This window comes from Coturnix japonica, chromosome 8 (assembly GCF_054131305.1).
Source record: "Coturnix japonica strain WE chromosome 8, WE-NBRP24, whole genome shotgun sequence".
Taxonomy (NCBI): Eukaryota; Metazoa; Chordata; class Aves; order Galliformes; family Phasianidae; genus Coturnix; species Coturnix japonica.
In genome coordinates this window covers 23,969,003-23,993,147 of record NC_140670.1, presented here as the reverse complement: position 1 = coordinate 23,993,147, position 24,145 = coordinate 23,969,003, and the positions used below count along the sequence as shown (strand labels likewise).

General features: G+C 39.1%; 1 protein-coding gene across 4 annotated transcripts in view; it reads left to right on the top strand.

The window, feature by feature from the left end:
• Nucleotides 1-24,145, top strand: part of LOC107316050 (VPS10 domain-containing receptor SorCS1) — a 402,901-nt gene that overhangs the window by 326,177 nt on the left and 52,579 nt on the right. For 3 of the 4 annotated variants that reach the window (XM_085555282.1, XM_015867126.3, XM_015867125.3), the window contains 4 exons: nt 8,095-8,213; nt 10,239-10,328; nt 15,049-15,228; nt 19,367-19,513. In XM_085555282.1, coding sequence (XP_085411408.1) covers nt 8,095-8,213; nt 10,239-10,328; nt 15,049-15,228; nt 19,367-19,513 — 536 coding nt within the window. Of the gene's footprint in view, nt 1-8,094; nt 8,214-10,238; nt 10,329-15,048; nt 15,229-19,366; nt 19,514-24,145 lie in introns of those variants that run through there. The other variant, XM_085555283.1, reaches the window with a different exon arrangement.

Below are 24,145 nucleotides of genomic sequence, written 5' to 3'. Positions count from 1 at the left end.
ATATGTTAGTATTAATGTTGCATTCAGTTAATTCCTTTAAAAGAGGCTCAAATTCTCCCCTGAATTATACCCTCAAACTCAGTGGTGTTACTTAAAATGTATATTTTTTATTGGAAACTTAGAAACTGTCTGAAAAAGTAACTGTAAGTAATCAGTTTTTTTTTAAAACTCATTGAAATTCAGCATGAAAGAGAATTTTTTGGAAGATGAATTTTGAAAAGAAACAGTTGTGATAGAAATCATAAAGTTTTAAAGTTCTTTCCATTTTGGGATATGCAAGATTAGTAAAAGTGGAAGAATTTATTATCTCTATTTTTTATCATTTGTGTTCTCTGGTTATTATTTCTCCTCTCAGCTTCACTTACCTGAACACAGTGGCAAGGCCGGGGACATGAAACTTTCCATTTCTCATGACAAGCTAAATGAGAATGAAACATTCTAATAGGACAGCATCTAATTCAGCAGAAAATAAAAATTACTGTTACAAAGGCTTTGGGAATTTGAGGTCACGGAGACAAACCGCTATAATCAGTGTTTAAGGTGCTATGTTCTGGTGTTGCTTTTGAGGGATATTTGCCTCACACTGTGCAGAGTAGGTGCCACACTACAAATAGTGTTATTTGAGTTCTCCAGTAAGAACATTTTGCACAGGTATAGCACAATTCCACAAAGAGTTTCCTTGGGTGCTTAACAAGTTAGTATGGTTAGTACAGATCTTAGGGTGGAAACTAAAACTTAGGTAGATGAAACTGTCCTTGTTCAGGAGTCAGGAGCATTACTGGTTACTGCTCTTCAGTTGAGCTCAAGTGACTAATTGGGTGCACTTATTTTGATGTAGTTGGGAGGCAGGACAGCTAAAAATCTCTCTATTTAGTCAACAAATATAAATTTATATACAAATATATATACTAATATAAATTTAGCCATGGCTTCCAGCTGTCAGCCATTGGTGACCTCCCTTGCAAACCAGACAGTGGGCTGGAATTTCTGCTCATGAGTCAGGAGGTTCCCAGTTCATCAGAAGTATAAGATGTTTGATATTCAGTAAGTGCATGCTCTGTTTTGTCAGTTCTTCTAGGAAGCACAGGTCACTGGCAAAGGCCTACAGTGGGCAGCTTGAAGCAGTAACCTTGGTACATATTACTGCATTTTTTTGCCAGAATATATTTGTTAGAATTCCAGGTCATGGGACTTTGAAGCAGGCTGAGAGAGTATGAATACGGTCAATTACTCTAGTTACTGTGACAGATTTCATGTATTCACCTTTCTTGTATACTAGAGCCTTATAGTACTAAATCAGTCCCCCTCTCCTGAGCAAAGTAATTGTCAACCTCCAACTGATGAGCAAACCTCTCTCTGGAATAAAGCTGGTGTATTTCTGCTGATGGGGTAATGGGATAAAGTGTGCAGAAGTGAAAAGGTTACATTTTTTAAGATCAGGATAGATGGAAAATATTTTTTGCTTATTTATTTTATGCTCCTGCATTTACTTATTTATACTTTGTTTAGAGATCTCTTTTGAAAGTAAACCAAATGTAAAATTTCAACAAAGGTATTAAATTTGTGAAGGTAAACTTGCCAAAACAAGGCAGGGAAGGGAGTAAGAAAGAAAGGAGGTGATGTGGAAACAGCCACATAATACATATAATAAAATAAAAGACTCTGAAGTAGAAATATAAGGGCTGAACAAAAACTTGTTTACTTCAGTTCAAATAGGAAAACAGTCTCATTCTCATGCTGGCATATTTTCCAGCAGAAGCTGAGTAGTACAGCTACAGCTGTAGGTGAGAAAATGTCAGCAGAGTATGGTGTTAGCCAATCTCCTTGTGAGAGGGTTGTCTGAGAGCGTATATCAGTATACACTCTAACCTTAGTATTGGGCTTTCCCTTCTAGAATATCAATAGCTCTGTAACTCTGCTCTCTGATTACAACTTGTCTGTGCATTTTATTTATTGTATTTATATACATAATGTAAAAGGTTTACAAGAGCCAAAATAGGAGTCTCTTAGCAGGCATAAATCAGTGTAACTTTAGTGGCACTTTGATTTACACTTGATGAGGGTCTGGCTAGCAGTGTTGTACCTGCACTCACATTCTCCTTTATTTTCTTCTTATGATCCAGAAAAATGTGGTCTCATCTGAACACATTATCTCATCAAGCTAGGCTACAGGTTTTACTAAATAAACTGAGTACAGACTGTATGATTTAATTGTATTGATGGAGGCAGATTAGCGGGGCTAGTTATTGCCATTTGTGTTTTTAAACCTGTTGTATAAATCTTGGAATGCACCAGAGAAATTTTTATCTTATCAGATGTCTGAGGCAAGAAGGGATGATTCTGTTTATTTTTTGAAGGCTTCAGGTCCAATCCTAGTCAAGCTGGGCTTGAAAGTGCAGTAGGAAAATCTGATTATTATTATTTTTTTTTTCAGTTGGAAGGAGTTCCAATGAACCTTATCTCACATTTCCATTTGTATGCTTGGGTGTCCCTGCTGTTCTGCTTTGATTTTGGAACAGGATCAGACCATGCTGTCAAAGTCAGCAGGAACTGTGATTTTTTTTTTTTCCTCCTGGTTTCTGGTCACCACCCCAGTAAGACATTTAATCCCCCGCAGTTCTTAACCGCATGATAAGCTTCTCTTTGTTGTATTCACTGCCATAGTCAGCAGCAAGAGTGACTGGTGGAAGTTAAATCCATGTTTACTCAAATGCAATTTGAATGCTTTCAGGAGGTGTATAATCTTAACGGCATACAGATTCTACGCTTTTTATTTGTCCATTTGCTTGTTTGTTTTTGAAGAACAGCACAGAAATACCATTAATTCATGGTTTTATGTGTTTTGATTTAGGGAGAATTATCTCCGTAAGGCCTGATTTGGGCTAATTGACATGAGAATGTAATTTTTTCTGGGTGAGCTCTATCAAGGAATTCAAACTGTTGGTGAGAATTTGAAAGATGGATTTCTACAAGGCATTTGCAGATTAACTGTGTGCTCATTGGCTCCCTCCAGAGAAAGGCAAAGCTGGTTCAGAGGATGTCTAAGATTTTCCATAGATGCAGGTCAAAAAAAACATGTGTTAACTTATAAGACTCATATTTGCTTATATAGATGAATTTCAAATTATTACGAAGTTTTCAATTTTATGTTATATATAGTGTATGTCCCTAATGTTCTGCCAAAAATTGTAGAGAGCTTCTGATGTTTAAGAAGTTAGTTTTCCTTTGCTTTTTGATCTACGTAGCATCTTTTCTTAAGAAAAGCTAATTTAGGCACCACTGTGAGTGCGGGCAAGACTTAAGACCTCAGCCAGGGTCAGCTGGCATGTTCTGCTTGCTGATCAGCAGTGACTGAGCATCTTGCCAGTGGTATCTGAATCACAAAACTGTGCTAGGACTTCAATTTACATTTTCACAGCACATTGCAAGGAGGAGCAAAATAGGGCTGCTGTGGACAAAAAAAATTGGCAACCTAGTTTGACAGGCCTTTTCTAATAGAGCTGAGGTGGTGAATTAATTCTCAGTCCCCTAAACCTGTTAATAAAAACCTGTTAAACCTGCAATAATTTTATTTTTCCCACCACAGCTGATGATAAGCATTTGCCTTGGAGAATGAAGTGTGTTAGTTTCTCTAATAGTATCCTCATGATAGAAATGACGAATGATATACTTAGCCATTCAAAGAAAGATTCTTGACTGTGACTTGCAATGAAGAAAAGGTGGAGTAGTAGGATAAAAACAGATTTGTGAGCCAGTTAGCAAATGGATTGGACCATTTCATTGATCTTCATTATTGATAATTGGTTTTACAGTTACTGAGTCCTTGAGAGTTGTGAATGTATCCCCATATTACAAGTGTTTAACAAATCAACATTCAGACCAGATGGGAATAGATAAAGAGTAGTTATTCTGTGTGTTTCATCAGCAAAAGGGGGTGGGAACATTACAGTATGAGAGTAGAGTTAAATAGTGGAATTTATTCCCACTGGAAGTTGTGGATGCTGAAGGTGTGCCTTAAATGCCAAGGTACTTGGACCAATTCTTATAACCTTTTCAAGGTTTCTATTATTAGTCACTGCTGGAGATGGGTTACAGGTCTGGGTCTTCAGTGAGATATGTTACCACCATGTTCTTATCCTATATCAGTCAATCTTCAAAAGCAGAAGCTATCAATAATGTTTAAGTTGCTCAGTAATGAATAAGGGGTAGTCTATAGTAAGTCTGGAAGACAAACAAGTTATCTATTGCATGGATGCCCTTCACGTAAACTGATCTTTCATTAGTGGATTTGTTCGTAGAAAATAGCACATACTCCTCAGTTAAGTAGAAAAGAATACAAAAAGCAGGAGGAATGTGTTTGCTGTAGTACAGTGAATTCTCTCTCTGACTATCCTAGTGATCAGAGTTTCTCAAAAACAGCCATGCAGGCTTAGATTGGAACGAGGTGAGTGGTAAAGCTTGAGCTGTCAACCAAAATAACACTCTCAAACAAAGTGTCCTGAAGAAATACTTGCTCTGCTTCATGGAGGAATTTGTTACTCTTCTTGTAGAAGCTTGCCAACCTCCAGTAGCCACCAACAACCTTCCATCTCCGCCAGCTAAGCCAAGAACGTGTTTCTGGAATGTATTTCCCTTGAGAACATATTAGTGTGGAGCTTGAGCTAAACAGAAAAGACTGAAACGACTCATGGCACAGGGGCCCTCTGGCTCTCAGTTCCCACTGCACATTAGCATCTTTCACCACTGACACAGATTAATTTTGTCAGAGGTTTTCCTTACAGGACGTCTCCTCCATTCTTGTGTACTGTGTTTCTTTGCATCCTCTTTTGAAATAGCTGCCATTTCAAGAGAAGAATCCTACTCTAAGTGTCTAAAACTGTCTAAATCAGAGTGCTGGGGGAGGATAAGAGCTAGGACTTGTTACAGTCTTCTCTTCAGGCACAGTGTCGCTCTGTTGTTGTATATTAAAAACAGCAGCTGTTGTTGGAGGTGAGGGTTCTGGAAATGAAAAGCATAATGTCCTAATTACCTATGGCAGGGAAAACATCTGCGTGAGAAAACTAATGAAATTAATTCCACAGCTTAGCAACTGAATACATTAATTGACATTAATTAATGCTAAATTACAAAGCTCTGCCAATGGAATCACATAAAATGTCCATGAGAATCAGACGTCGAAACAAAATCCTTCAGTTAATGTGAGCAAAACAAAATTTCCCTTAGGAAAAATGAGGGATCCAAACACTGCAAGAAACCTTTCTTTCTGCTTCCCTGTAGCAGAGGGGGATATTCTTGGTGTGCACATCTCATGGTTTGTCTGTCTGGGAGATTAGCTTAAGCAATTTCAGAGCTCTGCCCTTTAGTAGTTATTACTGGCATTTTAGAAGTGAAGCCATGGAGAATTGCACTGTAAAAGTTCACAGGAATTGCCTTAGTAAATCTTCATCAATGGGACGATTGCTGCTGCGTGGGCTCAGGTGATCCCAGCAGAAATAGACACAGTCCCAGTTCCTCCATTAATACAGGATTGAAAAAGCTTCAGTCACCTTTAACAGATGTTAGCCTGTCCTGCTCTTTAAAATCTGTGGTAGAGGAGATTCTTTAATCTTCTTTGATGCCCTCGCCAAGCAGCACACATTTTGTTACCTCCATGTGCTCTCAGGACAGGTAACCCATTGGCATAGGATGCAAGATGACATTGCTTTTAGTGTCTTTGAGAGAGGTAGCGTGACTGTAGAAGAAAACAGTGGTGGTGGATTACAAAAAATAGAAACAAGGTGAGAAACAGAAGTCTGATCTTATAATAGAGAGAATGTGGGATCAGCTGTGAAGGGCTGTCCTTTGTGATAAAATGGATTCAGTTAACAGGAGAAGTGGGAATTGGTTGTGTTTCAGTCTGTTCTGAGATGCCCGTTCTGTCTTCTGACTTGTAGGGGATGTGTTGCACAGCACAGCACTGTAGGGTTGTGAGTAAGCCCCATCAGTCCCGTTCTGGCTTGCAGTGGGTGGACAGAGGACCCAGCACTTTTGAAACGGGAACTTTGCTGGTTTGCTGCAATGAGCAGACTGACACTTACGTGTCTCCCTGCCCTCTTGTGGCTAATGTGGAAAAAACATGTCCTTGCAAAGGGAAGTGCACTTAGATAATGCAGTCTGGGCTATATTAATTAATGTTTTGCAGTGAGCTGCAAAAGCATAAAATGTTATAAACTGCAGTGACTAATAATACTCAGCACTTTATATATTCCAAGAACTCTGCAAATGGGATAAAATCATCCCTCATCAGACTTTGCTGAAGGTTCGTTACCCTGCATTTCTATTTCGAGCAGAAGTCAACAGCCCTTAGAAACAAGGGAAAAAAATGTCAAATGATAGATTTTAATTAAAAAACAAGATTAAATATGAGATAGTAAAAATCCAGCAATTTCTTTTACCATTGAAAGTGCTGCTTGTCTGATCAGAGGGCTGTAATTATATCAAACAAGGGGCTGTGCTGCTTCAACAAGGAAAAAGATTAGAAGTAGTTCCAAGATTAAATGCCATGCAGTGTTTCTATCATTTCAATGCTAATGCTAAAATGCCAAAATCCTTCTTCCTGTAAATCGGTTCTGTCCTTAAACAAAGTGCAACTTTTTAATTGATCTGAAAGGGCCTAAATTGGTATCAGAGAATATGGTTCTTTATTCCGGGATAAATTATCACCATGAAGAAATTAAAATTCCTTCAGGTGATGGATTATGAGATGAACACTCTGCAGTGCACCAGAACAGGAGATGAGGAAGTCCCACATAGTAATCGTGGATGAGATGGCTGCATTTAATCCATTTACTTTCAAACAAACAACTGCTCAGACCTCCAGTTTCAAGAGAGTGGCGTGGAGTGATTGTCTAGATGTGCCAGAGTGCATTTACCTATAGTGTTAACAGAGAAACAGGTAAAATCCCTGAACTGTGTGGTGTTTTGCACTATTCTGCAGAGTTTATGGTCTGTAGGAAGTGCAGAGTTGTGCCAGGAAAAGGCTTTTCAGTCAGTGGTGACAGTATGGGGCAGGTCTGAAAGTGTGCTTGTACTTGTGTATACACCGGGCCTTGGCCATGTTCTAAATAAGCTCAGACATGACTGGAGAAGCTGGCATGCCCTATAGTAAATGCCACACCATGTTGTTCGCTCACTTGATTAGTCCCTTAGTTTAAGCTTAAACCTGAGTAGCATTCAAATAAACTCAAGAGAGCAGGTAACAGTGCTGAATGATACATCCTTCACCAGGTTTGTGTCAGACCTAAATTGCAAGTGCTATGTTGGGCCACCTTCAAATACTACCTCTGGTGTACCCTCTGCACAGAACCACAAAGATGGAATGGTGAAACACAGAATCATAGAAAAGACCTTCAGGATCATGAAGTCCAACATCAACCTGACCATAGTACCCTACTTCTTAACAGCTCACTGTTAAATCATGTCCCTGAGCACCTCATCCAGGTGATTTTTAAACACATTCAGGGATGGTGACTCAACCACCCCCCTGGGGAGCATATTCCAGTGTTCAACTTCTATAAATAAGCTTTTCCTGAAATCCAAGTTAAATCTCCTCTGGTGCTACCTGAGCACTTCCCCTCATCCTGTCACCTGTCATCTGGGAGAAGAGACCAACCCTGCTCTCACTGCAATCACCTTACAGGTATTAGAAGAGAGTGATAAAGTCTCCACTCAGCCTTCTCTTCCCTAGACTAAACAGCCCCAGTTCCTTCAGTTGTTTCTCATAGAGCATGTTCTTCAGCCTTGTTGTCCTTCTTTGGACCTGTATGAGGCTGGGCTCTTCGTGGTACAAAGAGCATGTAACTCTAATGTCTGATTTAGGGTGGATGAAAGAAATAACAGGAGTCTGATCCAGGGGAAGGAAGGAGCTTAAAGGAGAGCAATGAAAGGTGGATTTACCAGGGGTGTAGGGGAGAAGTGTTGTGTTGAATGTTTGGTGTTGCTTTATGTCACGTGTGACCGGGAAGCAAACAATGCAACCTTAACATGTACTTTTTTGACAATAGGAGGAAACTGTGCTTATGATTTCACGTCTTGGTTTTATTCCTTTCATTTCAGATGCCCAGTACATCACCTGTAAGATGCAGAACTGCAGTGAAGCAGCACAAAACAAACCTTTTCCAGGCTACATTGACCATAACTCCCTGATTGTCCAGGACGACTATGTCTTTGTTCAGGTGCAGAGCAATCTCTTTTTTATTCCATTATTTTATATCTTGTTATTTTCTCTTACCTCCCTTTGCATACGCGCGCATATGCATTAACCCCCAAATAATCAGACAAAACTAGATCCATAACAAGGGCACTGGGTGGATTGTAGCAATTCATTACAATGCTAATAGAGTTTCTTCTATCTCTGGTATCTTGTCAGTGTAAGGTCTTAGAGTTCCTGCCTGAGGCATCTACCGTAGATACTGGAGTAATCCTCCATGCCACTCCTGCAGTCTCATCAGCACTCTCGGATTAGTGTTCTCACCCCCCAGCTTGAAGTGACATGTCAGTCATCTTCTATTGCAAGGGCAGTAGACCAAAGCTTTTTAAAGCACAAGAGGGAAGCAGAAAGAAGAAGGAGTCAGGGGAAGTACCACAGAAGGAGTAATCAGACTTTATTGTTATGCTTCAGTTGTGATTATACAGAAAAGGCTGAAGATGAGACGTACTTAGCCAAGCTGTTTTGCAGGTGAGAGCTGGAGAACAGATCAGAACTACTGTACATATCATTAGTCTGCTGCCAGGGTCCATTTAATAATAGAGGAAAAGGACAAGAAATAACAACAGAATTGAAAAGAGCATGGAGGTGAACTGGAAATCATTAGGACTTAACTGGTTTTCCAGGCTGTTAATATTCTGTCATACTCGGGGGTGGAGGGAAGAGAGAGGATTGATATTTTAAATTGAATGAGTTGATTGCTAATTACCTTCAGTTAATGAACTCAGTCATAAACAGCCATCTAAATCATCCACAAATAAATCTGGAACATACGTTCCAGAATAGCTTTTGTGCCTTTATGTGTCTGAGGCGTAAATAAAATATTTATGAGGTAAGGAAAACAGGAGCATGCATCACTGTTCAGACTTGCTCTCCAATTTCAGAATGGCTGTATGTGTATGTGACATGACTGACACAGGAGCTTGGAAGTTTCTCTTCCAATCTGAATTCATTCGTTGCTTCATCACTGACTCCTTGGTTTTTGCTCTTTTTGTGTCTTCTTTGTTTTGACCTGATCTTATTACACTCTAAACAGAAGTTAATTCTTCCGCACCATCTGAAGTCGATGCTGGGGAAATCATCTGAATTCTGAAAGCCAGTGTTAACAGGTCAGAGAGATAGTATTGGCCAGTCAGTAATGGTTGACACAGATGCAAAATAAAAAAATATTTTAATTCCTGGAAACAATCCCTTCTTTGATCCTAATTGTTGGTGAATTCACAGTTAACTTGTAAGAGTAAAATAGAATTCTTCAAGTGGTTGTAGTTCTTGTTTTTACTTAATCTGATATGATCTTAGCCTCTGTGTGCCTTCCATTTTTAACTACTGCAGTGCACTTTAAAACACTATGAAAAAAAACCATCTTGATAAGCCTAGGTAGCAGGCAATTAAAGCAGAGTTCTGCATGGAGAGTCCCTTGGAATATTTGTTCTTCAGTATCATTCATGCATGGATTTCAAAGTGCTTTACAGACATTGATTAGGCTTCAGTAACTAACATTGTCAGCTGTTTTTTTTTTTAACCCTTCAATAATAGGGGAGGAAAATGAAACCACACATGCTGCTTTAATGTAGTTAAGGGCACTTAAATGTGAGGACAGAATTGGAAATCAAGCATCACGTCTGCCAATCAGCTGCTCCAACCAATAACTCACATGGCAGCTGTGTAAATAACACAGAACAGGTTGTTTTGCGGTGAGAGGAGAGCAGGTATCAGCAGGAAACATAATGGCCCAAGTGAAGCCAAGACTTCACCTTCTTTCAGACTTTCAGCCCTTGCTTCTCTTTGCAGAAAATGTCATTTCCTTTACTCTCTTTTTCAGCTGATCCTGGTAGATTCAGTGGTTATTCAGCACCCATAACATGACTGCAGTTTTTAACCACTGCCATGAATGCTGAGTTGTTTGCCTTAGGAGGTTTTGCTCAATGTTTTCACCATTAATTAAAAAACATTTCAAATAATGCTGAAGGTAACTTTTCTGCTTTTCTCGTAGCTGACATCAGGTGGAAGACCACATTATTATGTTTCTTATAGGAGGAATGCTTTTACACCGATAAAGCTGCCGAAGTACTCCTTGCCCAAGGTAAGTTGTTGTTGCTGGAATGCCCATTTGTTCAGAAATAATTGAAAACAATACAAGTAACAACAAGTTGACATGCAGTGAGTGAAAGCATCATTGATTAAGAGAACATTTGCAAGCAAGAAAAACTCAAGTTCACCACTTTGCCTAGTTAAGAACATCAGCATGAAATACAGACAGATTACCACAGCCTATGTCAATTATAATTTCTTTATGGTTAGTTGAATAAATTTTGGAGGAATTCCTCATTTTCCCCCCTTATTCATTTTCCCCCCTTTCTCTCCTTCCCCCCTTTCTCTTCTTCCCCTTCCTCCTTTCCTTTTCTAGGGGACAGGCAGAGGGATGTAAAATCCCCTGTGATATGTGAGTCTTTTTTTTTTGTTGTTGTTTTTTTTTTTTTTTTTTTTTTTTTTTGTTTTGCCTCATTAGCAGATTTTAATGGGAATCAAGAAAAGGGATGGCTTTGTGTGTCTGCTCCATATCCTCCCTAATTAAGAACAATGGTGAATTAGCACTAGAGCTTGAAAGGCTATTGCTGCCTTCTGAAGCTGGATTTTTTAAAAAGACTATTATAAAATGTTGGCTCCATTTTGGAGAAATCACCTTTTTTCAGCTGGAGTCCTGACACCTTCTTAACAGAGACAAATATTTATCTTTTTTTAAAACTCTTTTCATGCTTTTTATAGGCTGCCTTAAATGAGATCTTAAGTTCAGAGGTATCAAATGATCTGGTGAATGCTGTGTAACATGTAGCATCTGAAGAAAGGTGGAAATCCCTGGTTAATTTTTGGGAATGCAAAAAGGGAAAAAAGAAAATGCAGTCAGCTTGTTCACTATTTGTAAATGGAAATATTCAAGGGGATCATTTGGCTGCTGTCACAGCTGGCCGTCTTTGATTCCTCAGACAGACCAGTTGAGAGTGGATTGAATGGGTGACTTTCATCATATAACCAGACAGCAACTCAGACCCATGTTCTCAGTGTATATATTCTGCTGTTGAATCACCTGAAAATTCAAGCTCTTAGGATTCTGGTGACCCTACCAGAAACTGTGATCTCTTTTTGGCTGTGACACAGGAGAACTGACTAGGAAATGTGACTTCAGTAAGTTGCTTCTGCTAAAGAAAATTACTTGTGGGTTGAGTTCCCAGTATATTTATTTCTGCAGTCCCTGACAAACTTTGGATCTTTTGTGAGACCTGAAACTCTGACTGCCTCAAACTCTTCAGGCATGTTTTAAGATACTACTCTAAGGCACAGTTTGAAACTTCATGTGTAGGTGGGAAGGAATTACTCTTTCAATTTACTTACAGTTTAAACAGGTGCAATATGAAGTAGTCCTTAGCAAATTAATTGAATTTTTTGGATGGATGCTGTAATACCCAAATTAAAATAATTTACAGTTGATCCAGACTGTCTGTGGCAAGATTGCTTACTTTGAGCTGGTTGTCTGTTGTTTTCATGCACTTATTTCTCCAACTGTCCAACTCGATGAGAGTCTGGAGAACCAAGGAAAATATACTGTGATTAAATTCCCACGTGTTCTCAGAGAATAAGAATAGGAGCAATATGTTCATGCTATTTGACCCAAGGAAAAAAGCAGATATTTAAGGAGATAAGATGCTTTTTCAGAAACTGGGAATGTCTTCAAAGACTGAAAAGCCCTGTTTGGCTTGGAGGGAGCTGCAGTGGATCTGTGGTTGTCTGGTAGTTGGGTATCAAAGGAAGATAGCTGCTTTTATTAAAAATGCACAAAGCACTGTATTATTCAAAGGCATTGAAACAAACAGCTTCTTTTGTGCCTAAATTCTCTTTTATCTCCTTCAGCTAAGAAAGTGGGGCCAAGTATGGTAAACAGTACTAAGTCGCTACTGGAATTGAAGATAGAAATGTCAAGCTTTTTGTCTCTGCATGTTGCTCTTAATCTGGAGGGATGTGATGGCAGGCAGCTTTGGCAGGTGATACTGTTGTTGATGCAGGAATGACCTATAGCAAATCAAATCTATAATTTTCTTGCTGTTGGAATTTTTATTCTGGTAAAGAGTTCTGTAAGAAGCCTGAATGAACCTGAAAATCCTTCCAGTGCAAGCATATATCTAACTTGTGCATAAGGCTGTGTTAACCCTGTGAATGCTATTAATTGAAATCTGTTTATTTCTGCGGTGAAGTTGGTCTCTGCCATAGACTGTATTGTTACGATAATCACCTTGAATGTGTAGAAACAGTGCTCAAATTCACTCACTTTTAGACTAATCACTGGGCAGACATCACTGAATACAGGATATTTCTTTAAAAAAGCCTTGTCTTTAATCCGATGCAGGGCTAAATAGGTGTTTGTGGTACCAAATCGCAAAACCTCAAACAAGTCTTGAAATACAGACCTTAAAAAGAACTGACAAATGAAATAACTGACAGGATAAAACGCATTTCATATCCTGCACATCCCTGCTAATTAAATTGCCAGGAAGAAAGGTTCCCTGACCAAGTGCAAAAAAAGGGCAACTGGAGCATATTCAGTGATTCAAAGAGCCTTGGCCTTTAGTCATTTGAGTAGACGCCTGATCAAATGCACGCACGAAATCATGCCCTTACTTTGTCTTTGGAAAGTCAAAAAGGACAGATAATAAAACTGTTCCTGTTTGCTGAAAATTGTTCATTTTTACCAATATGAAAACTAACAAATCCCTAATGTTATTGAAAGACGTGTTGGATTTCCATGTACTGAATCCCTTTAGTCAAGCCTTTACATTGTACCGCAGTCTACTGGACAAGGCCATGTTAAGAAGTAAATTTGACCGATCCACAAAAGTAATCAGTTGGAACACTTTTACTTTTTATATATTCTACATATATTATGGCATTTCTTTCTCAGTCTCTGCTTCTCTAGGCTTAAATTCTTTGAGCCTCACTGTGATCTTAGACTTTCATATTGTAACACGTTCTGATAAAACTCAGGAAGAATATAGTGAGTGAATTAACGCATTTTCAAATGTATGTGAAATTGCCCTTAATTTTCCCTGACCTTGATCAGAGTATCTTTTTACCTTAAAGTAGAGAGATTGTCCGTGTGTAAGAGTGCATATTCAGAAGTTTAACTCTGAATACTACAGCTGTGCCATCTGAAACTGCCTGAAGCACTTTGTGATCATCTACTCATGTGGCTCTACCAGCAGATTGACTAGGATGATAGTGTGAAATGAGTAATGTCTGACAAACAGCTGTGGTAGTTACTTGTACTTCTCTGGAGCTCAGAGAGAATATCTGTTCACAACCACAATTAATCAAAGCCATTATATTACATTTCCAGTTGCCTCAGAATTTAACCCAATCTGTTCCTCCACAAAGCTAGCCCATCTTCTGGGATACATCTTTCTTCAGTACAAAGAAGCAGGTAAACCAGTTGAACATTCATCTGCACAGATCTCGATCTGAGTCAACAACCAACTTTTTTGAATCTTAACTTTATAATGAATCTGCTTTGAAATTTATATGTCAGATCTCTTACCTCTATTATTTTTTCATCTTTATACCATAAGGCTCCATATGTAATTATTACTTCCCCCCTACAAATCAGCAAGAAATTTGTCAGAGACTGTTATATTAACAGAGGAAGTAGTAGCATCAACTTCCAAAGAATATATTTTCTGATAAGAGCCCCAGTTTTGCATATACGTCAAAAGTTCTGGCTGAGATCCATGGATGCAAAATGACTTAGGGATAACTGCCCAAAGCATAGAGCTGAATCTTCAGGGAATCACCTAGTGCTAAGAAATCTGCATTTCTTGTCCTGTCTTCATGGATTTGTAAGACACGAGGAACTCAGACCTCCTGTACCAGGCAGATAGAGCTTTGGAATTTCATTACAACTATCTCCCTCTCAGTGGCTTTTTTCACTGAATAATTTCTCCAGGCATTGAAAGAGAGGTTCAGGTTTAAGAGATTTTTATTTTTAATTATGCACTCATTTCATTGCTTCCTGCCTACTGTAACACAGAGCAAATAAAGAAAAATAAAACATTGCTCAAAACATGTGTGATCTAACTACAGTTCTGCTCCTTACATCTAGTGAGAATTAGGGTTATCCCTCTGTCATATTCCTGGAGGGGTGTTTATCAGTTTATCACGGTGGTCCAGGGCCTTGACTCATAGGTGACACAGTCATTAGTAATAATAAACCACAGCAACACTGGCTGCCAATTAGATCCTCCATTAGTTCCCAAGCATACTTGGTTTGTGAGAGCTAGAAGGCAAGAGGCAGATGTTCCTCATGTTTCTTCTTTTTCTCTTTTCATTTTTTTTTAAATTTCAAAAAATAAAATAAATAAAAAATGAAGTGTTATTTTCATCTGTGATTCTACAGTCACAAGTAGTATTGCTCAAACACAAAATAAGTAAATAAAACTCACAATAAAAATCATCTCCCCTCCCCCACGCTCATTAAAATTTTAGTAGAGGAAACAAAGTGCTGCTGTATAACACTCTGTTGCAAAGTGAATGTTCAATTAACACCTCATCAGTTAATTAACTGCTTTGAAAACTGGCAGTAGAGTGCTGCTGTAAAATATTCCTGGATGGAATGCTCCGCTTACAGAAATGTTGTCTGCAGTTTTCAATTAAACTCCAGGCTAAAATATATTCTTTGCTCCTCCACAGTTACCGTGGTGCCCTTGGAAATGACAGAGCAGAGCTCCCTCTTGTAACATGCATTTGTTTTCTTTCCTCAGGATATGCATGTTATCAGCACAGATGAGAGTCAGGTGTTTGCAGCTGTTCAAGAGTGGAACCAGAACGACACATACAATCTGTATATCTCTGACACCCGAGGGGTGTACTTCACCCTGGCATTGGAAAACGTCAAGAGTAGTCAAGGGCTGGATGGGAATGTGATGATTGACCTCTATGAGGTATGTCATGACTCTAAATTTTTCCTTCTTACCTACAAATTCATGTGACATCCAATTCTATTGTGTCTTTACGCTTCAGTCTCATTGAATGCATGTAAATAGCAGAGGCAAAGCTAAACACATTTTTATCCTTCTTTTAATCAAGGATCTCAGTGCAAGCAGAGGAGGTTCTAGCCAGGCTGCACAAGTGTTGAAACTAGTCTCAGCCTAGTAGTATGAAGAGAGTAACTACTGTACTCTCCACTAGGTTCTCAGGTGACGAAAACCTCATGTCAATGTAGAAAGATATGCATTGGAAGAAGGAACAGAACAGTTCATTACATTCCTACAAGAAGCTTTTTCAGCCAAAATCCTGCTGACACAAATGAATCAAGCCTCCGACCCACATTGTTCCAGCCTTTGGTTCAGAAGGTTCCCAGCTCTCTGATTATCATAATTCTGTAATTCTGCCATTTTCATTGTGTTTCTGAAGGCCTAAGCTCTCGTGTTAGAAGGAAGTAGAGACTAGTTTTCAGCTGTCTATGTTGCCTTCTGTTGCTTGATCTATTCTGAGGATGGGACTTTAGATAGTCGCTCTTGAGCTATCCCATGAGCACAGATACTCTCCTTTTTTATGTTGATGTTTCCTTTATCCTGATTCTAATAAGTAAATCCTGTCTAAGCTCACCTATGAAAAGGCTTATTTACACTGTCTTCTGTGACAACTGGTCCTGAGAACAGGGCTTGTAACACGCCCTTATACTTCTCTTAGTACAGTTCTGTAAGTAAGACAGTAGTCTTACTTCTGGATACAGCTGAGTAGAAATTCAATGCTCAGTTTCTAATTTTGGGGCTTGCTTCTCTTTCCAGATCTCTTCCGGAGGTTTTTATGACCATTTAAAACAAAAGCCATGAACTAGTTCTGAGTTCCTTTAAAAATGGAAATTCTCCCTGTATTCCCCATCACTGAATACTAGCTCTACTGAATAGTTTGCCTTCAGCTGTCCTTTACTTGGAAACCACCTTGAATTGTCAAGACAGAGCCCAAGTGTTGAACATAAATTCAGATGAGTTGTAGGAGGATGGGCACTGTCATTTCCCAGTCATTTGGAGTTTTTTACTCTTAATCTCTCTGCAGTGCTGGCAGTGCATGGAAAGGCTGTTACCTCTTATTAATGTCAGTTCCAGAAGTGGTTTCACTGCATTATTTAAAAGTGTCCTACATCCTAGTGGAGGGAGAAAAGCCTTTGTTTTGTTTTATTAGACTGACATTGCGCGGTAACCTGGATTGAAACTGATAAAATCAGACTTGTAGCATCATATCTGCTGATTATCTAGATAGAAAGAATATTGACTGACACTGAACCTGGCAGAAAACTTCCTTTCAATTTGATATTCTAGCTGGAAGGGAACAGAAAACCATCCAGCATGATTCTCCCAGCAGAGTTATTGCAAATGATGAGTGCTTCAAGCATAAACGGAGATGAAGATCAGAAAAGAAAAAAAATAAATGCATAGATAAATTAAAAGGAAGTAAAGAAACTGCAAAATGAGTCCTTCTTTTATGACAGCAGTATATTTGGAAAAGCAAGATTACTTGAGAAGATGCCGGAACAATGCCTGTTAAATGTGTATGTGTCTGCATGCTTGTATTTACCAGGTATAAAAGAATAAGTTCATCTGGTTGCACTGTGGTGAAAGTGTTTCTGAATGCAGATTCCTAATTGTGGTTCTACATCTTTTCAGTTCTGCTCACTTGGAAATTACATTGGACTTGAGAAAATAGAAGTTCTTCCCTTGCGCCTCATCACGTTCTCCTTTCTTTTCTTCTGGAGGAATGCTCCCTGGAGCTTTCCTGGTAGTAATAGTTGTTGGCCTATTTAGCATGATTCAGGGTGGGTTCCAAGTAAAGGACAACTGAAGGCAAACTATTGTATTTGACCAGTGAGTGAAGACAGAATGGCAGTCGTTAGCGGAGAGAGTTGCTCTGGATATGACGGGGTGTACCTTTATAGCTATGGCATGCATTCATATCCAGGACTTAATTTTTTTTTTAGCAGGACGTATTTAAATCAAGAACTGTATGTTTGAAGTATGAAGTGGGTGATGGGGAGTGAAGGATGCATTCTGAGTATCTTGTTCGAAACTTTCACTACAAGTGTAGGCAGCATTTATATCTACATACAGTGCTTGTGAGGGTAGAAGGATTGCCTACAAAGCCTGGGAAGGCAGATGCAGTGCTTATTTTTCTGAACACTGCTGTTCATGCCCTTATTTGTATAGCTCTATATTATGACTGCATGGACAGGTCACATGTGTGTGTCATGGATATGTGTACGCATCAGGTACATCTCTTCCCACAGAAAGCACACAAACATGTGCACCGTGTGCAGTTGTTTTTTAAAGGTTGTCCCAGGTTGACAGCGTAACTTACACTTTGCTTTCTCTGAAAAGCATTCTGAGTTTCAGCCTAGGAATAGAATCATAAGAAGAAAAATTCATAGGCTTTCAGAACACATTTATCACCTGATATATAAAATGCTTTTTAATCATTTATAGCCAGCATTTCACAGGGACTCCATAATACAGCTATTTTAGAACAACAACAAAGAAAAGTACAAATAGAGCTATAGGCACTGACCTCTGGTAGGAAAGCCAGAAAAATGTTATTTTCCCAGCCCCTAATATTCCTACAGTTTCACTGGTAGAGGAATGAAAACCTCTCATCGGGGTGCCTTTCTACCACAAAAAAAGAAAACTTTAATACTTTGTACATCAAAACAATCCAGATCAGACGTGAAAAAATATTATCTTTTATACACTTAAATCAACAATAAATAACTAAATTACTTAATTTAAAGGTTGTTTCTCATTAAAGCAAATCATAGCTAAGTTTTTAAGTGATTCAGTGTCATTTCTCAAGGAAGAAAGTACTATTCAGAATGAATAAGTACACCAATGTACTGTACCAATATACTGTGCAGTAGTAGTCCCATGGCATGTGACTGGAAGTGCAATAAGGTCCTATTGACTGGGAGTAGTAGCGTCCAAATATACTCATGTAATTAAATCAGTTGAGCTGGAACAAATTTTGAAATTGCTGAGTAACCATTTGCCACATGATGCTGTTTATGTAATAAACTCTGTCAGCAAAAGGGCTTGATTGATGATTTTGTGCACTGTTTTTTTGCAGAAGAAAAGATGGAGTGTATGATTGAACAGATTTGATGAAAAGCAAAAAGTTTCTCAGCTTCCCCTCACCTTCTCCTGATTTCCCTTTACTTCTCATTGTAGTGCTCAGATTACAGAATGACAGCCTAACAAATTCATTCGCAAGCAGCAGTAACTATTGGGCTATTGATTTTCAGTGTGCTAAGAAGATGGGAACATTCTGCAATGTGACTTGTGGTTTGAGGTTGACTTTTTTTTTTCCCTACTAAGGCACCCTCGGCTCAATTCCAATTTGAATCTGTCAGCGTAGCATCTTTGCAAAATCTTCCTGCAGACCGATGGGGTAAAGCTGTTGGATAAAATGCTGGAGAGAATAAAAAGATGAGGATCTGATTACACGTTCTATAGGTAGCATTCTGGGAGGCCTTTCTTGAGTCACAGGTACTTCAGTTTCTTTCCAAACAAAGCTGGGGTAAAAGATACTGCCTACCCCAAGTAGGCCTGTTGAAACACTGATAATCATAGAGTACGCTGAGATCCTTAGATAAAATGTCCTAAGCAGACTGTGTGAGAACAGAAGCACTAAACAGCAAACATGTCTGTGTGTTGTCATTTTCTCTGCAAGGTCAAAATTGCTGCTATTTCCTACTACTGCGTGCAAGAGAGAAATAATGCCCTGTCTGTATTTCAGCTTTCAGGGGAAAGGATGTCTACTCAGTTGGACGGTTGTCACTTTACAGTTAACTCTATTGACATCTCACCATATTCTTACACTGCTTCTGAAATATAAGCTTTTTCATCCACTTGCACTTCTTCACATATAATGAACTTACCGTGTCCTCAGCCCTTCACTTGGCATTTCTTGCCACAACATCTACCACACTCACGCAACCACAAGATTGCTGTTGGGTTTAACAAGGCAGGAAAGTCACGTACAGAGAACCAGTATGGGCTTGATCTATTTTTCAGCCATGTCAATTTTTCCTAGGTAGCAGGGATAAAGGGAATGTTCTTGGCTAACAAGAAGATTGACAACCAAGTGAAAACTTTCATCACCTACAATAAAGGGAGAGACTGGAATTTGTTGCAGGCTCCGGACACTGATCTGAAAGGAAACCCTGTTCACTGTCTCCTGGTAAGTACCTGGGGGGATTTGAGGGGTACTAACAACCCAGAACAATATATCTCTGCCAGGTAACACAAGGGAGGACTTCTCTCCCCATGCAGTGTAACTCATGGAAGGAACACTGCGTTTTAAAAGTGTGGTACATCAGGCTTGGTCAGCCAGATGGTGCAGCAAGAGTTGGCATTGTAATTTAATTTAGTTTAATTTAATTTCTGGAAAAAAGCTAACCATTGCAAATCAGCCTCCTTCTGCACAACTGATTGTCTCCTCTTAAACAGCACATGAAGCTGGATGCTGTTTCTGAGCAGTTGGTTCTCTGGACACTAGATGGGAGGAGTGAGCTATTGTACTGCGGAACTTCCAGGAGCCCTGACAACTTGAGACAGGCTCAAGTAGAGAGAGAACTGTTTTCTTTCAGGCCATTTTATTGGCACTCTGTTGGTATAATTTTGATTTTGAGATCAAAAGTTAGAATTGACATACCCATGCAAATATATGTATAGCTGTGCATTTAATATGTCTGTATGTACTAATTAATGTAGGTCAACATATAGACAATCTTTAACTATCGTTATATGTAAAGGGTTTCTAAAATACAAAATGAAACATGGAATGAATAGAATTGGAGCTCTCTGTCAAATCAGTTAGCTTAGCCTGATCTCCACATACTTCTCAGCTTATTCTGGCTGTATTCTGTAGTGGGATAATACTCTGAACTTCAGCCTTGGAGATTTTCAAGAGCTTTTGTATTAAAAGTAATAATAATAATAGTTAAAAAATCTAACAGAGTTCCAGGGTCACTACTTAGACTGCTATCCCTCCTGCTGTCCTCTACCTGCATGCTGTTTTCCATCAGAAGGAAAAAAAAGTGATGTTTCTCATGTTGAGGCTGTTAAAATCCAAATCAGCTTGACCTTTTGTTTACTGTGGTAGGTAGCTGAATGCTGTGCCATTCTTTGAACTGAAACCTATACATTATTGCTGTAATTAACCTGATATTTTAAGCTGTTTAAATAATTTATATTTTGATAGAGCCAAAATTTAAGCCTTTAATTCTATCTCCAGTTTGGAACAAAATAGAGTGGACTGGAAGCAAACATCTCAGAATTTGGCTAGACTTGTTTGGGTTTGTTTTCTTCTTCCAGCTTTTAAAAATATGTGTCTAAGGGCATTTTAAAATCAAATCTTTCATTGGGATGAAAACTGAAAAGATGACATTCACTGAACTACGTAGACATGAAACAGTTTAAGTTTTTCAGGGGAGTATGTGTAGAAACCTTTGTCTTTTAAATAGATTGTAACTTAGTTTTAACTCAAGTGAACGTATTTTGTAAAATATATTTGACTTTTTCAAATTATTAGCAGTTTTGTCAGAATCCCAAGGTTTTCATGGTGATAGTGTAATATTTAGGGGACTAGAGAGAGACGGGAGGAATAAAAAACATGCAGGCAATTGGAATTATCAAAGTAAACTCTCTTCTTTTTCCATAAAGGGGCAAATCCTCAATGGACTTAAACTGTGTAGCTGAGGATTTGTTATTCCTGAAGGAGTCTGTTCCCTATGATAAGGCCAGGGGAATATTTACCCATGCTTATTTTTTCTCCCTTTAATTTCAGTTAGAAATAGATAAGATAACCTCTTTCATTATCTGGCCAGCGTTCTCCTTTGTGCTTAGGTAGGTTCCCACAGACTAGTAGAATGGTAGCAGAGTAGAATTATCAGCTGGGAATAAAGGATCTCAAGTGGTTGTCTTGTAAATTTGCAAGAAAAGAGATAAGTGAAATCTGAACTAAGCTGACTTTTTGGGTCTTTTACAAGAATAGGAAGTCTGCCTGCAGGAGAAAGTGAGTGGAGCAGTAGAAAGAGCCTGCATCAAAGCCACAAAGTAAAACAATCCTGAAAGAGAGACCTAAGCTGTTAAAAGGTTGTTTTTACTTCACAATTAATGTTGGGGAAAGATGAAGACAGAATATGGCATGGAAGAATTGAAGAACTGATAAAGAATAGAACATAGAAGTTGGGAGGGTTAGGCAAAACTTTTGAAGCCAAAGCACTGGAGAAGATGTGAATGCCTGGAAATGAGTCAGGGATCCATAAGGGTGTCTTGCTCTAGAAAACCATGGAGAAAATACATTCTGCTGAGGCAATTCTGTTTCTCATCTGTATGACATAGTTATAGTACTTAAGCAATTCACAGAGTCACCTCCCTTCTATAGCCCCGCTCTCTCTATGTCTCCATCATCTGCAGTTTCATTCCCTTGTATCAGTTGTTCCTTTTCCTTCTAGGTATTTCTGATCCTTGGCATGGTCTTCTTGATCATTATGGTATAGCCAAGTGAATTCCTCCTGGTAGTGTCTTGTAAATCTGGCTTAGCTTCCATCATTGCTCCAGGATAGATAGTAATGCTTTTACACTGATGGCTTTCAGGATAATTGTCCCTAGCTACAGCTTGGATAACAGTGTTGACATACATCTCAGCTTCTGGCAGAATGGGATCTACACTTTCCCAGAGTTACTGAATGGTCCGAGCCTGAGAGCAGAATGTTGCCCTGTGTACATCTGATCTTTAAACCTCACCCTAAATTAAGGGAGTGTTAATTAAGAAAGGAGTATGTAGAAGCTAAGTTGGCAGCTAAAGAGGCTAAGAGGAAATCTGGTTGAAACACAACACAAGCCAGACAGAGCTGTCCCTTTCCTGACAGTAGGCACAAGGAGGTCTTTTCAAAGCATGTCAAAGAATTTATTTGCATTTCTTTATCAGGTTGGTCTGAATAATGAGAATGGATGAAAGCAATGAAATTCCCCCTAAGCCCTAGGTTTTATTTTCCTTGTTTGTAGCACTTACTTTGTAGGCTGAATAGACTTAATCTTCATAAAATAACTGCCAAGTGATTATATCCCAAAGATGCTGATTTTGTTTAATACTTATTCTGTGAAGTAGTTAAGTTTCTGAGGAGTAATTCTACCTTGCAAGATGTGGGCAACAGTCTAGGAGAGTTATTCAGTTAGCTTTCAATTATGGTCTTGTGGTTAAAACACTGGGCTGAATCTCAGGAGCATCTTGATTCAATTTTTAGGCCTATCTCCAATTTTCTGTGTGACCTTGAGCAAGTCATTTCTTTTCTCTGTGCCTTTCTTCCTCAGACATCTGTTTATTCCCTCTTTAATTTGGGTTGTCTTGTCTGAACGGATTATAAGGATTTCAGAACAAAGACCCATTTTTCATAAGTGGGGAGACATTCACACCATCTGCTACAGAGTCATTTAAACATCTAAGTGAGGTGTTGTGAGTATCCCTTATGGAAGTGTTTTCTTTTTTAATTGCTCCTTGCAACTGCAGGTGTGCAAATACTGTGACTACCTCTAGGTCTCTAGATAGTGTCTGACATTATCCTTGTGTTGCAGTACTTGGCCTCAGTCCTGACCAGGGACTATCACTGCCGACATACAAAGAGTGCTAGCTTCTCTATGGAACATGGTTGGTATGGGGAATTCTTTTGCCCCCCCCAACCCCCCTTGCAAGATAGAATGGATTTTATACATATAAAGTGTTTGGCTGGAATGGAAAAGTTGCTTTTAACACTAAAACTGATTATCAGTGGAGTCTCTACCCAGTGCTGCATTTCAACCAGTGAAGTCATGCTACTAGAAGCACTATCTCTCCTCTTGGATGTTGTAGCTTTTAATCTTGGGAGTTGGGAATAGATGATGGGGAGTTGGAACCATATGATCATTAAGATCTTTCCCAACCATTCTGTGATTCTATGTTCTGATTAATATTTGATGTATATATTCCACTTCTGTCTATTGTATGTGTGAAGTGCTACAAATTTGAAAGAAAATTTCTGGTAACACAAAAATCTCAGCCTAACAAGATCAAATCTCTGTCAGATTGGGGGAATTGGCTGAGCTGCTTCCATTAGCTGTTGTCTTCAAAATGCTGAGGTGAACTTGGAGCACATTAGTTTTAAAAATATGTTCTGTATCTAGACTAATAAAAGGGAAGAATTCATTCCCTCCTGATGCTTTCCCACTTCTGAATGTGCGTCAGCTCGATTTGGTTCCCACTCCCTCCCCAGGCCCCAGGCTGCTCCAGCAGCTGTCCTTGCAAGGCTGTCACTTGGAGTTAGCTTCTCAGTGCATTCCACTTGGCAGGCTGTGCTTCCTTCTGCACCACCCTGTGTTCCTTTTTCCTGTCTCACATACATATGAGAGATCCAACAATCCTCACCATCCTCATTCACATTTGAAAAGGAAATGAACAAACAAACAAAACAAAGCAAAAAAAACACTATCCCAAAACAGCCTTCTGTGGTTATCCTTGTCCATGTTCATTTTCTCCTGTCTGGAAATGTCAGTGGTCTTCTTCCACTGACTGCCTGGGAAGCCTACAAAATTTATGAGGCTGGACACTTAGCATTTAGATAACTGATGTAAGAGAGGGACCTGCCTCCCCTGGGCCTGCAGGGCTTTCTGCATAGCATCCTGCTTGTCTGAAAGCCATGTCTGGTGAAGCATGTGTTTTGCTGTGTTTGCGTTCCCATACTGTCTGATGCCCTCCTCAATTTGGTGAGCTTTAGCTTTTGTTGCCAATATTTTTCCCTTTCCTCTCCCTTAGCCTGCTTCCTGAGGTTTGGAA